General features: G+C 48.6%; 1 protein-coding gene across 1 annotated transcript in view; it reads right to left on the minus strand.

Moving 5' to 3' along the window:
• Nucleotides 1-15,691, minus strand: part of DGKH (diacylglycerol kinase eta) — a 735,022-nt gene that overhangs the window by 244,461 nt on the left and 474,870 nt on the right. Inside the window, 1 exon segment of the mRNA XM_029602950.1 lies at nucleotides 11,616-11,703. Coding sequence (XP_029458810.1) covers nucleotides 11,616-11,703 — 88 coding nt within the window.

The following is a 15,691-nucleotide window of genomic DNA, read 5'->3' on the forward strand; positions in this document are numbered from 1 at the left end:
GGACACTATGGGGCTCGTTAATGTTAAAAGGATATCGTCGGCGAATAAGGAAGCCTTGTATTCTGCAGGCCCCAATCGAACGCCGTGTATGTCCCTAGCTTTTCGGATTCGGGTGATTAAGGGTTCCAGGTACAAGGCAAATAGCAGAGGGGAAAGTGGGCACCCCTGTCTGGTGCCCCGTCTGATAGGAAAGGCGGTACCGTAGCCACCATTCACTTTAACCCGTGCCGCGGGGTTATCGTATAACTGCTGTATCCATTGCAAAAAGAAAGGCCCAAAGGCCATATGTTGTAAAGTGGAAAAAAGGAAGGGCCAGTGCACCAAGTCGAAGGCTTTTTCAGCATCTAGGGACAAGAGTACCGCAGGAGTTTGAGTGTTCCTGGCCCACCATATGAGATCAATGACTTTTCTGATATTGTCTGCTGCCATGCGATGCGGGATAAATCCTACTTGATCGGTGTGCACTAACTGCCCGAGAAACCTATTGAGCCGCTGAGCCAGGACACGTGCCAAAATTTTTAGGTCCATGTTAATTAATGATATGGGCCGATACGAGCCACATTGTGCCGGGTCTCGCCCAGGTTTCGGAATGACAGTAATGCCAGCGGTATTGTTATGGGGTCCTACTCCTTTTCCCTCCCGGAAGTTATTAAAATACTGGGCTAAGGGTTCTACCACCGAGGATGCACATTTTTTATAGTATACTCCAGAAAGCCCATCTAAACCAGGCGATTTTCCCGGTTTCAGGGATTTAATCACCGCCTCGACTTCGAGAGGCTGAATAGGCGCGTCCAGGCTCTGACGTTGCTCCAATGTCAAGCTTGGCAAATCCAAGCCATGCAAATAGGCATTTATATCAGCTAGCTGAATGGAATCCTCAGATTGATACAGGCTCTGAAAGAACTCAGTAAAAGTATTACGTATCTCCGCTGAGGCATTAAGGACTTCTCCAGCGGAATTTTTGATTTTGGAAATATTAGTTTGAGCGGTCCGCGCCCGAAGTTGACAAGCTAAATAGCGGCCTGCCTTGTTTCCACCTTCATAGTATTTTTGTCGTAAAGAATCCAAGGCGTAAAGTATCCGCTTATTATCTAGCTGAGCCAACTCGTCTTTAAGAGCCAGTATCTTCTGGTAGCAGTGCTTGGAGTGCGTTTGCATATGGACCTGAGAGAGAGCTGAAATTTTGTTGAGCAAGTCTAGACGGGCCCCCTGTTCTTGGCGTTTGCATGCAGTGGCCCTAGCGACCAGAATCCCTCTTGCCACCGCCTTGGAGCATTCCCATACAGTAATAGGTGACACCTCCCCACCAGAATTCAACGTAAAGTATTCCTGCATCTGTTCATTCAACCGCTGCGTAAAAACTTTATCCTGTAGTAGGGATTCATTAAGCATCCAAAACCGATTACCCGAATCTACATCCGCAAGGTCCACCTCCAACGTGATGGGGGCGTGATCGGACCAAGTGATGGCTGCTATCTCTGAGCTTCCAACCTGATTCCCCAGTAGCTTATCAATCAGAAAATAGTCTATGCGTGAATAACTTTCGTGAGGAGCCGAATAGAAAGTGTATGATCGAGACCTGGGATATCGACTCCGCCAAATATCTACTAGATTCCAGTCTGAGCTAAAATTGCGCAAGGCCTTTCTACTAGACCCCAATGATTGAGAGTGTGATGTAGAGGAATCAAGATCGGGTCTAAGTGAAACATTAAGGTCGCCCCCCAGTATGACTGGGCCGGCTGCATGCTCTGCCAAGGCTCTGTGGAGGTCCTTCCAGAAGGGCCCAGCATCTCTGTTAGGAGCATAGACCGAGACTAGTGTAATTTTCTGCGAGCCAATTTGAATGTTTAAAATAAGATATCTCCCTTGCGGGTCAGCAGTATGTGACAGGTGTTCAAATACCAAATGTTTTGAAATTAAGATGCCTGTTCCTGTATATTTAGCATCTGGTCCTCTTGCTGCTAAAAATAAATGTGGGAACTCTCTACACTGCAGCAACCGCTCATGTTTATGCTTCAAATGAGTTTCTTGAATGAATGCTACGTCTGCTTTATGATGTAGTAACTCGCTGCGAAGGAGAAAACGCTTTCTGGGGGTGTTTAGGCCTTTAACATTAAGTGAAATTAATCTAACCATTATCAAGCAAAAGGACAATCATCGCTGTAGGTGCTTGTGGGGCGTCTTTTAAAGAATCAATTGTACCTGGGGTGTTTTCTGGGTAGAGAGAATACATCAACATATCACTTGGTTGTACAGAGCATAAAACGTAGTCCGTCAAATACAGAAAGATTGGACAGTTTTTGGAGCTCCCCCACCTCCTTCTCCTGTACCAAAAAGGATTCGCTCACCATTCTCGGCGAATCTAACCCCTGGGGGGGCCCTTGGGGCACACCGCTGACTGTAATCAACTCCATTCCCCCCCCCCCCCCACCAGACCCAAACATGCTAAAAGTGAACGCAACATTTTCCATTCTGTAACATTTCTACTAATACACTATGAAAATAACCGTAGTCATCAGCACTGAACCTCACAATAAGAGGAAACTTTTGAACTGTAAACGAGAGATGAAGTCCTTAGAGCAATATAGGCTCCTCTGCATTGCAGTCCATGGATATAACCGAGACTAGTTCCTTCAGCCCTTCTCGGGAATAGGATTCCTGTGACCCGCTGCTTGTCTACGCAGTCGACCACGTCCTGGCCCCTGTCGTCGCCAACGCTGATCTACGTCGGAGGGCATCGGAGCCTCGGGACGAGAAGTAGGAGCAAATTCAAAGCGGATACCAGCTTGAGTGAAACATTCGGCAGCCTCTGCTAAGGTTTTAACCCTGTACGAGATGCCTTGATGTTGGAAAATCAGTGCAAAAGGAAAAGCCCATCTATAGCGAATTTCGTCTCGACGAAGGACTGACGTCGCCTCTCGTAGTAAGAACCTCTTTTGTAATGTAGCAGGCGCCAGATCATTATAGATGGTTATGTCCTGATTATTCCACTTCCATTGCGGGTGGGCACGCGCCATTTTCACAAACTGCTCTTTTTGCTGGTAATGAAGAAACTTAATGATAATGTCCCTGGGCTGATTGTTTCGTTTGGGCCCCAGCGCTCGATGCGCCCGTTCCAAATCCACCTTCGGAGCACCTCCAGACTCTTCTGCTGAAGGTCCATAACTCGTCCAAAGATCTTGGCAAATGGTGATCGCCGTCTGCATACTATCCGCATAGCGCTCTTCCTCCGGTACTCCTCTGATGCGAATGTTGGACCTCCGGGATCGGTTCTCCAGGTCTTCTATTTTATCGCCCAGCTCTGCAAGTTCCGTAGTAAATTGTTTTGCTTGTGTGGACATAGCTTCCATCTGTATGCTCTGGCCATCCGCCCTGCCATCCAATTCATCCACACGCACGCCCAGCGAGGCAATGTCTTCTTTCATATTTTCCATGCAAGCTAAAAGTTCTGCTTTATGATTTCGCATTTCCATTCTTAATTCAATAAACCAGCCTCGCATCTCATCTCGTGTGGGGAAGGTTGGGGAGGTGTCTGCCGGTGCGCTCTCCATGGCCTTTGAACTCCCCCCCACTGCCTCTTCCTCCTCCTCGCCAAGCCCTTGTGCGTTGGACGGCATTATCAGTTGTTCGATCACTGGTTCTTCCGTTAGTTTGCTAAATGCAAATTGTTTTAAATCTGCAGCTTTCCTACGTGCCGCCATTACGCCGGTTAACAATTAGAGGCTGATTTTAAAGAGAATTGGTAGTCGTCTAACAATGTGTGGTAGAAACGTCTTTCAGAAGAAATTTACTGGAAGTTGCTTGAAAATGAAATGTCCGTGAATCCAGTGAGAGGAGTGGAAGGCTCAAATTGCGAAGGTGACATAATCAGTCCACCCGATGCAGTGTCTCCTCCGCAGCCATCAGCACCCCCCCCCCCCCCCCCCCCCGCCTCTTAAAGATACATGCGAGAGCCAAGCTGGCTTGCTTGACCCTCTGACTGTTCCATCCACTTGCGGTTGATTGCACGACTGACCGGCTACGCCACGTCTAGCACCCTCTGTCGCTTGAGTATCAGACTGCAATGTGGGCCATGGGGTGACGGATACCCGGGGTGTGCAGGGCTTCCTTTTAGGGCTCCTAAATAGCAGCACAAAGAAGGGGGACTTCAGCGCGACAGGAGCTTGCGCCCGCGTTAAGATGGCTTCGAAAGGCCGAGGGCAGGTCCTGGATCCCACCTCTCGCCCAGGTGCTTACCGTGAAACTTATGGTAAATGAGACGGCACTGCCCAGGCTATAATAGGATGCTACTGTGGAGTCCTTTCTGGGCTTCCCGGTGACTTGGATCGCTCCTCAGTATACTCTGTGCCAGGAGACCCTAGAGTTCCGCTCCAGGGCTCCCTCTTCCCCTGAGAGGGTCAGCAGCTCAAGTGTCGAGGGGGACTTTCCCTTGTGAATGACCACGTGGTGCCCCGGGCCCTTAAAATGGCCGTCCTAGTGCACTGCTCGCTCTGAAACTGTCCTGCGTACTATACTGCCACCGCTGCGCTCCAAACCCCGCTGCTCTTCCAGGACAGTCAAGCTACCTCCGCTCCAGGCTAAATGGGCCCTGTTGCGGGGATCCTTAGAGAGTTTAAAGTTTGTAAACGTGCCCAAGTTTCGGTGGTCATTAATCGGGAGTGCTGCAGGCTCGACGGGGGGGGGGAGGAAGCCGACGCGAGCAGGGCCGTAGAACTGCTCTCCACGGGACTGATCCTCACGCTGCTGAACTATAACTCCGGTCGTCGTGTTCTCCGGTCTGCAGCAAGCTGAAATAGCCGTCCGTTATCTTCGCGCCTATTACTGATCCGGCATAGAGGGGGGGAATACGGGCCCGGCACGTTCTCTCCGCACCGAACCACTTAAGGTTCTCGATAGGCTCCCACAATAAAGGGTCCGCGTGCGGTGCTCTGCACTCAAATCTCGATCCCCCCTCCGCTGATCTCCCCACTGCTCCGGAGTTTGCAGTCGCAAAGAGGCTTGGTCGGCAGCGGGGGGCCAGGTCCTCCGTTTCCCGCCCCCAGCTATGGCGTGCAAGATGGCGGGCGCAGTAGTCGGGAGGCGCGAATGTTTCTTCCACCCAAAGTTACCTTAATTACTACTGCTCAAGTCCGCTACAAGCAGGGTTCAATTCTCCTGCCTTCTAACTCCAGTTTCGCCCGAAATCCCCAACTCGGGTGCGGGTCTCGCGGGGTAGGAGGGCCAGAGAAGTCACGGGTTACCCGGAGCTCCAGGTTTAAGCTGCCATCGCTGCACGCGGCGAACAGCCCATATACACATACTTTTGAGGCAAAAATATGTGGTATTTTATTAATGGGATGCTCCCACTGCAGTTTATAAAATAATTGCTAAATCTCCATGGGCTTGCTTAAGTGCACAAATGATGCACTGCAAACAGTTTTGAAAGATGGGCTATAAATTACAGAGAAAAATACATATGCATATACTAGACACAATTCATAAATCAATTGCAATGAAAATACAAATAAAACTATAAAAAGTAAATCTTTCATTCACTGGTCTTAGCTCTCTTTACAAATCTGAACATGAGGTGAATATATGAAAGATTTACTTTCAGTCTGGTAGTTTTACTTACCTTAAAACAAAAGAACTGAATTATGAATATGTATGAAAGATGTATGAATGAGCAGTAACTGAAGTTTCGGGCTCATGCCAATTCAATTTCCTGCATGTTTAAATTACATAGCACTGGACCACAGACACACAAAATATACCCATTTATCTAGGCTGAACCCATTTACATATCATTAACAAAAATTGTCACTGAAATATTATGGGGGCTCACAGATAGCCAAACAAAAGACTGCAATTGCAAACCCTGTGCTTCTTCATAGATCATATAGCCGCCCTACAGATCTCCTGAGGAAAGACTAACTGACACTCTGCCCAAGAGGATGCCGGAGAGCGAGTAGAATGCGCTCGGAGACCTTCCACAATCAGGCGACCCTGACAAATATATGTGGAATTAATCGCCTCTTTCAACTACCTCACTTTAGTCGCTTTTGATGCCTTATGCCCTTTCTTGGCACTACTCCACAACACAAAAAGGTGATCTGACATGCGGAAATTATCTGTGACCTCCACGTATCTCAGCAAGGCTCGTTTGACATCTAGGTGACGTAAATCTCTAATGTGTGCTGCTGCCAGATCTAAGTTTGAAAAGGACAGGAGCTCCACTAACTGATTAACGTGAAAGGAGGACACCACCTTGGGCATGAAAGAAGGCACAGTCCCCAAGGAAATCCCCTCGTCCAAGATTCTCAAAAAGGGCTCCCTGCAGAAAAGAGCTTGAAATTCAGAAATCCTGCACGCCGAACAGAGAGCCACCAAAAAGACCACTTTCAAAGTGAGATCCTTTATAGTCGCATGCCGTGGAGGCTTGGAGGGGGGCACAAAGAGGCAATGCAAGACCACATTAAAGTTACAAGATGGGCACGGCTGCTGAACAGGAGGGCGCGGGTGCTTCACCCCTCGAAGAAAACGGACAACGTCCGGATGTGCTAAAACTGATGCGTCACGAACCTTGCCTCAGAAGCAACCTAGCACCGCCACTTGAACCTTAAGTGATTTAAAGGACAGCCCTTTTGCCAAACCATCCTGAAGGAAGGCCAAAATATGACACACAGATGCTCTTCTGGGGTCCATCTTCCGGCCAGAACACCAGGAATCAAAACACTCCACACCCTCGCGTAGGACAGAGAGGTGGAAGACTTCCTAGATTACAAGAGCATAGCAATGACCGCGTCTGAATAATCTTTTTCCTTCAGACGCTGCCTTTCAAAAGCCAAGCAGCTAGACAGAATCAATCTGCCTGATCAATACAAACTGGTCCCTGATGCAGTAGGTTTGGCAGATGGGCGAACAGAAGAGGACCGTCCACCGCTAGGTTGATCAAGTCTGAAAACAATGGATGCTGTGGCCACTCAGGCGCCACCAGAATCACCGGCCCTGGATGAACCTCTATTCTCTGGAGAATTTTGCCCATCAGAGACTAGGGAGCAAACACATACAGCAGAAAGTTCATCGGCCAAGGCAGGACCAAGTGTTCTACTCCCTCTGCTCCTCTTTCTCTTTGCCGACTGAAGAAACGTAGAGCCTTGGCATTTCGGAAGGTCACCATTAAGTCCACACGGGATCCCCCACCGATGACAAATGAGGGGCATTACCTCCTCGAACAGCTCCCGGTGACTTAGAAAATCCGCTTGCACACTGTCTGAGCCCGCTATGTGTGTGGCTGCCAGATGCTCCAGATGCTGCTCTGCCCACTCCATCAGAAGCCGAGCCTCCTGAGCCACAGAATGACTCTTGATGCTTCCCTGGTGGTTCATATAGGCCACCGCTGTCACATTGTCTGACAAGATCCTCACCGACAGGCCCCTCACCAAGGGGAGAAATGCTAACAGGGCCAGCCGTACCGGCCTGGTCTCTAGCCGATTGATGGTCCGGGAAGCCTCCTCTGGGGACCAACGGCCTTGCACAGACTGATGCTGACATACTGCTCCCCAGCCAAAAAGACTGGCTTCAGTAGTAACAACCATCCAGATTGGAACATCGAGGTCAACGCCGTGACTCAACTTGTCCCGGCAGAGCCACCATGAGAGACTGGACTGTACAGGCTCTGGGAGAGGGAGAGGTAGCAGATAAAGCTCCAACATTGGGTCCCAGTGAGACAGTAAGGCTGAATGCAGAGGCCTCATGTGAGCAAAAGCCCAGGGTACCAACTCCAAGGTAGAGGCCATAGACCCGAGCACTTGTAAATAATCCAAGACTCTGGGAACCTGACTTGGCTAACAACTCCTGAACCTGAGCCTGAAGCTTGGCAATGCGCTGCTCAGTAAGGAAGACTATCCCGTCCTTGTGTCAAAAAGTGCCCATGTTAGCACCGCCGGCTGCAGCAAGCCGCGACCAGGGCCGGGTGTCTTGGCTGCCGGCCGTGGCGGGCCGCAATGAGGGCCGGGCCAGCGGTCACAAAACAAATAACTACCTGAGGCATCGTCGAGGGATCCTGCGATGGCAGGCAGCCCTCTTCAGCGTTCTCCTGCGGCCGCTGCCACAACCAGGTTCAGCAGCGTGGCTCCGCAGATGATTCGGCTCCTCCCCCCCTGCCTTCACTAGAGCCGCGCGTGCAGCTGAGGATTATTCTTAAAGGAGCCATGACAGGAAATAGTCATGGCTCCACCTGAGACTCCTCCCCTGACTTCTTGTACTTAAGGCAAGGTTTAATCCTCAGACCTTGCCTTGGTATCAGTGTTCCTGGCTGAGTTTGTTCCTGAGCTCTTGATCTTGGTTCTTCGTCCCGCTCTGCTTCCCTGCTCCATGCATTGACTCTTGGCTTCTGACCTCTGGACTGGCATTCGTGTTTCCCTGGCTTCATCCTGGTACGGCTTGCGACCCTTCTCCTGATTTCTCCTGGACTGGCTTCGGATCCTTCTCCTGCTTTGATCTTGGACTGGACTTTGACCCTTCTTGTGTACCGAACCCTCGGACCGGCTTTGGACTACTCTGTGACTCCATCCTCAAGACTACTACGACCTGCTGGAGGCGCCAGCTTCTGGAACCCACGACCCGCAGGAGGCGCCTGCATCCAGACCTTTCTTCAGTCTTCAAGGGAGTCTCCTAAGTCCCAGCGGCCGGATCCCTATGGGCTTCTCCTGGGGGGATCTCGAGCTTCCAGGGTGAAGTCTTCGTTCAACAGCTACTGCATTCGGCCTCGCCCTTTGACAGTAGAGACCTAAGGGGATCATTTTCCTTTAAGGTAGTGCTGACTCTACCTCGGAATAGGGGTCCACCTTCTGATCCATAACAGCCCACAGGAATTCAAGACTCTGGGAAGGAACCAGATGACCACGCCCATGGGGGAAGTCCCGTGAGGGGCCACAGGTCAGGCTCAGCTTAGGACACATAAACACAGAGATTGATCTTTTATTAGACAATATGGTGAAGTCATATTGTCTAATAAATGTCTTCACCATATTGTCTTTTATTAGACAATATGATGAAGCCACCAGAGGTGGCAGCAGAAGTAGCCCGGCTGGGCTAGTATCCCTCAGACGCTGGAACAGCGACTCTTCCGGTAGCAGTGCTGTAGTGGAAAGAACTGAGAATAATGAGTACAGTGGAATATGCACAAAGCCCCAGTATGGAGAACCCCAGGATAGGGAGAGCAGGTCCTCGAGGACGAGTACCTGATCCCTGAGAGCTGAGAGGCTTGAAAGTAATGTACTCACACAGCGGTTCCACGTAGGAGATGGCACTAGGGCTGGAACGGAGGCAGGCCTTTGAGGAGCGAGTACCTGGTTCCAGGGAACAGCTCTGAGGTGAAGATGGTAGTACTCACTGGTGTTGAAGATAGCGAATCATTCCAGGCAGAAGAGAAGGTAGGAGCAGGCAGCGAGTCAGGGAACATGGGCCCTCAAGGAGCGAGTACCGGTTTCCTGATAGTGACCTGAAAAGCAAGTGAGGCCCCCGAGGAGCGGGTACCCTGTTAGCGTTAAGAGTCCAATAGAAGACTGGAGAGGCAGAGTAGCTGGGTATGGAGAGCGAATCCCATCCGTAAGATACCCCCCCTTTGCTAACTCAAAGGCTAGCAAACATCGTAGGCTTTAAATATCTGGGCAGCGTGACGTCATCACAGGGGGACACCCCTGAGGTTCGCGCCAAGTAGGAAATAAGAGTGAGGGCTGCGTGGCGCATGCGCCCTAAGGTACCAGCGGAGCATGGCGGGAGGCAGTGCCCAAGCCGGTCCGGGGACACCGGACAGGACGGCAGGCAGACACCGCGGCAGCCAGGCGTCCATCCATAGTGAGGGGAGGTGCAAAGAAAGAAATGTAGGCGGAGTGAAGCCATCGGGAAGGGACGGTTGCAACAGGAGCAGGAGCACAAACTCAGAAAAAAATGAAGACGACGAATCCGAACGATCCCCAGGATTCTTATCACTGCCAGGAGGGCCTCCACAGCCTGCAGACAATCTCCCCAGAGGCCTGGGGCTCCAGAGACAACGGGAGAGGAAGATCTGAACTCCCCTCTGTGGCCTGTGCTGCCGACTGAAATGAAGACAATATGGCCGCTGTTACTGCGCTTAGCGGGAACAGGTCCTCCGAGGCCGGTAGCACTGAAGGACACTTCCCCAAGACACGGGAGACATTGCCCATGTCACCCGCGGAGCTCCCCCCGGGGAGTCATTGGGAGCAAAGGCCGGAGCAGGAAAGACTCGTCTGCGCATCCCCGCAGGAAGAACAGGCCGCCCCACGCAGCATCCACAAGCGAGACCAGGACCCCCCCTGGTCGAGCGCCACACAGGAGAAAGGCCGAAGGAGGCAGGGGAGAGAAGAAAATAAAAGCTCCGATGTTGGCTGCCAGACTATGGGACAGAAGAAAGGCGAAAACGCACTGCCCCCTAAGGAAAGAAACAAACCTCTCACTGTAGATGCTGGGGTTTTTTTTTCCCAAGCTTTAGCAAACATTAACAAACAAAAGGAAAAAAGAGGCACTTTCCTAAAAAAGCAGAAGCAGGCTCCTGAAGATGTGACAGGCTGTGAAGATCCCACAGGGCGAATGATCAGGAACCTCCGGCATCAGTCCTGTCCAGCCAGGGATCGGAGCAACACAGGATCCCCGACCCCCTGCTCTCAAGCCTCACACAACAGAAGGGATGACCCCACCAGGGTTTAACAACCTTCTGGGAGGCACAGACAGAAGCCTATGTGCCGTTTCTGATTTTTTTTTTTTTTTAGTTAGACTGCAGGCTTTGCACCTCCACCATCTGCTGAAGTCAGAGAAATACCGAGGAACTGCAGGAGGCACCTCATCTTAAGTGGCAGTGGCAGTAAAACTTTTGCATCCCCTCTGCTGGAGGGGATGCAAAACCCAGGAGTCTGGACTGATCTGGGTATATACAGGGAACTCAGTTTCACAGCTTGTGTAGTTTCACCAGGGCAAAAAGGAAAAGAAGTGGTAAAGTATGCAGAGTGATTTCATTTTGAAAATCCCAATGGGGTTTGGAAATTGACCCCTAAAAAGGTTTGTTGTGACCCAGCAATTTCCTCTTGCTCCTTTGTACTTCCAGCTCAATTGACATAAGGGCTGGGTCTGGCACCAGAAGCTTTCATTTGCAACTACTGGGGTGGGGGGGGAATGTTAAAATTTCCCCTATTTTATATTCCTCTTTCTGCCCCAACTTACCTAGTCTGGTCACTGCAGTGACAGTCCTGGACCAGAAGCCATGCACCAGGGCTCCTTCTAAAACCCTGCCATCAGGTGCGCTAAATACGGCCAATAGGTGTCACCCTTAAATTATTATATTTTAAAATCTTATAGCCAGCAGCCTCCTACGTTCAGCTTAGGTAACAACATACATGCATAATTTTATCAGCAAAAACATATAAAACAGTTATAAAATAATTAAAACTCTAAGCAAACAATGACCATCAGCATCCAAGGCTGATCTGAGGAGTGGAGGACCTGACTTGAAGATCAAACCTTGGACCTACCACATGGCAGTGCACATCACTGCCACTGTACCACCAGGCAATCCACCCCTCCCCTCCCTTAAATTTTAATACAAAATAAATCCATACTTGGCATTCCTCAGATTCCTCTTCAGGAGTCACTGGAAGACTGGAAGGCTTTGATGGTAATTTGAGTTCATATGACATGATGCTCCACCTGAAGAATAAAAAAAAAAAAGTAAAGGAACTCTTCTATGCCAGGACAGTGCATACAAAACATTTTACACTCATTCCGAGGAGATATTCTAAAGTCACAAAGATGATGTTGGGAAAAGAACATACCCAGTGCAACTCTTTAACAAACTGAAATTTGCCACATTATGTGAATGTGAATGCAATGAATTCCTGGCTGTGCTATTAACTCCTCTAATCACATAACAGTATGAAAAGGACGCTTATATTCATTCAATGACCTTCTTACTAGGCATCATCGATCTGTTTGCCCTTGACCTCTCTTTGCTTTCCTTTTACTTTTTTTTTTTTTTTTTACAGCCTAAGGCAGAACTGAGAAAGATAGGATCTCAAAGGGAACTGCCCTAGGGGGGCTTCCTTGGCAAACTAAAGGCAGCCAGGGAAGGGGGGAGTGACTGGACCACCAGTTTCATCCCCAAGGATCACCGGGAACAGGGGCTTAGGCTATGTTCCCACAAGGGGCAGAGTCCCCCTAAGCCCCGCAAGAGCGTGGAGACAGTACTGTCTCCTGAAAAATAGAATCAGAGCCAACTGCCTTTTTTTTTTTTAATTTCTTTTTTTTTAATTCTAAACAAAAGAAAAAGTACTTGCTTGATCCTGAGATAGAACTACCCAAAGTGGGAAAAGGCTAACTAGACGAGATCAGGGAACCGCAGGGTGAGCTGATCCATCTGCTGGAGACAGACAAATACTGAAGGGATGCAGGGTAGGCTCTGTCCTGATATAGGATACCCTTTTCAGTTTTAGTCTGTCTCCATCTGCTGGACAGGTGGCTCAACCCATGGTCTGGACTGATCTGGGTACGTACAGGAAACAATAAATTATTTCAGAACAGCAGGCACATGAAATAACACCCAATAATTAAAGCTAATAAGGATATTAAAAATCTCCCGCTCTCCATATCTGTCTTCCTAAGATTGTTGTACACTGGTAGCACGCATGCACACACATACAAAGACACACACACACACAAATATGCTCCTTCTCTCTCATACCCACACATACATGGTTGGTGTATTTCTCTCACATACTCGCTTCCTCTCTCTCTCTCCCGCACACATGCAGACAAAACTGAACTGGAAACCACAAGCCAGATTCTGTATGCAGTGCAACAATGGAAAAGCAGAAAATCACTATTCCTCAAAACAATACAATCAAGAAATATAAATCAATCAGAATAGTAAAACCATACTAAAAAATATATATTTCAGAACAGCTGATGAATAGAATAATATTCAATAATTAGAAGCTCCTGTACAAATTTTTAAAAAATTCCTAAACATTGATATAATATTTCAAAACAGCAGACACATCAAATAACACACAGTAATTAAAACTAATAAGGATTTTAAAAATCCCCCTCTCCATACCTGTCACCCTGAGATTGTCGTGAACTGGGGGTACACACACACACACACATAAACAAAATATGCTCCCTCTGTCTCTTACACACATACATGCTTGGTGAGAGACAGAGGGAGCTTGAATGTGTGTGTATGTGTGTATGAAAGAGACAGACACACATTTCCTCCATCTCTAACTCATACATGTTTCCTCTGTATCTCTCACACACGATTCCTGATTCATCCATGCATACACACACACACATGCTTCCTCTCTCTCACCCCCACCTTCGCACACAGGCACCCTCTCATAGACACACAAAGGCACACACACATTCACTCTTCTATACACTCACCGCCTCAAACACACACAGCATCCTCTCATACACAGGCACACACACCCTCTCACACACACACACAAGCACACACCCTCGTATACACGCCCACATACCCCATAACACCCACACACTCTGATATATATACACACACACACCTTCATACACACACATCCACACCCTCATACACACACACACCTTCACACCCACACACTCACACCCTCATATACATATACACACACCCACATCCTCATACACACACATACACACACCCTCCCCCATACACTGGCACTTACTCTCACAGGGCTACTCTCTCCCTTTTTCGGCCGCTGGTAGCACTGAAGGGCCTCTTCTTCTGCCGCTGGCGCTGGGAGCGCCGGCAGCAATGCTGGATCTATTCTTCTGCTGCCGGCTCACAGAGCACCAGCAGCAACGCTGGGCCTGTTCCTTGCCACCGCACCAGCTCCAGGAAATGCCAGTGACACCACTGGCCTCTGCCACTGCAGGTCCTTGCTTTCTCTGGCAGGGTTTCCCCCGTCACGTCACTGTTCTGCACTGCTGCAGGACCTTCCTGCCAGCGGCAATGGCTCCCCTTCCCCTGTTGCCATTCCCTCGCCCCCCTCCCCCCCTTGGTACACCTCTAATTAGGAGGTTTCAGGAAGAAAAAACTGCCTGTACCAGGAATGCCCTAAGGGATTGCTGACTGACTAAACTCATCAGCCAGAGGTTCCCTTGAAGATATAAAGTGAGAGAGATACAGAAAAAGAAGAAACCTGCTCTACCTAAAAAGTAATGGTAGGACCCATGGAGGAAGGGTACTTTGGAAAAAGACAGTTTAATTTTTTTAACCTGTTTTTTAGACTTTGGTTTCCTGCTCTTAGCACCAGTAGAGACTTTCTTTTGAAAAACAGATCTGAGTGACAGCCTGCTAATTTTTACTGGAATGACTGGGTGGAGAACAGAAGAGCCCCAGGATGAGGAAAACCCTAAGGGCTTGGAAAGTACATCTTTTCCCCCTTGTGCAGGAATCCCGGGAGGTCATGGGGCTTTGTGTGGTCCACGACCCACCCCGTGTGCCACTGTGGCCAAGAGCTGACCGACTCGGGGGCTACACAAAATTCATAAAATGACAACCTAGTCTTCTCAAAATGTAAGTTACGAATTCCTCCACCACACTAAATCCAGGCGAAGGGAATTAACTGGAAACTGCTCTCATGAAATAATCCCACTCAGCTGCTTCCTGGCTCTATACACCTTACAATACCCTTTAACCAAAACCTCAGTACCCTATTGGTTCCTAAAAATCACATTAACCATCAAGCCCACAGCATTCTAAAAGCACGCTGGAAAAATTCAATGGAGACATATCATGTTCACATTAGAACCAATTTCATGAGATTACATTTAATGTACTTTCAGTGATGTTTTACTTTACAGAATAAGGTAGTCCAGAAAGGGTCATCAATCCGAACATCCAATAGAAATTTACATTGAACTCTGGAGATTTATTATAATCTCAGTGCTTTAGGAGAATGGTGAAATATGAAAAAGTTGTATTCTTGCTGCATTTATTTATTTATTTATTTATTTATTTATTTTTAATTTTTCTGGAGTATGGGAAGGATAGCATTAAGAGTCAGGGAAGGCTAGGCTGAATAGCCATGTTTTAAGTCTTTTTTTAAAGGAAGATGGACAATGCTCTTGCCTGAGGTCCGGAGGTAATGCATTCCATTGATGAGGTCCTGCTGTCGAAAGGGCCCTCTTTCTTAAGGATGATTTTGCTTGTGGGACAAACAGGGTGTCTTTATAGGCGCTTCTAATTGGTCTGGATGAGGTATGTGGTGTGAATTGAATAGTGGTGTTGATGGATGTGAGGTTGTGTTTGGCTTTATGGATGATCGTGAGGACTTTGAAGAGGATCCTGTACTTGATGGGTAGCCAGTGGAGGTGCTGAAGAGTGGGGGTGATATGATCTCTTTTTTTGGTGTTGGTGAGGATCCTAGCTGCTGAGTTTTGGACCATTTGAAGAGGTTTTATGGTGTTGGCTGGGAGCCCGAGCAAGAGGGAGTTCAATAGTCCAGTTTTGATAGGATGATGGATTGCAGCACCAGTCTGAAATCTTGGAGGTGAAAGAGAGGTTTTAAGTTTCTGAGAATTTGTAATTTGAAGAAGCAATCTTTCGCGGTGGTGTTCACAAAGTTCTTTAGATTAAGCTAGTTATCTAGGATCACGCCTAGATCTCTGATGAAAGGAGAGGATTTAATAGCTGAGTTGA

The sequence above is a fragment of the Rhinatrema bivittatum genome, chromosome 5 (assembly GCF_901001135.1).
Source record: "Rhinatrema bivittatum chromosome 5, aRhiBiv1.1, whole genome shotgun sequence".
NCBI lineage: Eukaryota > Metazoa > Chordata > Amphibia > Gymnophiona > Rhinatrematidae > Rhinatrema > Rhinatrema bivittatum.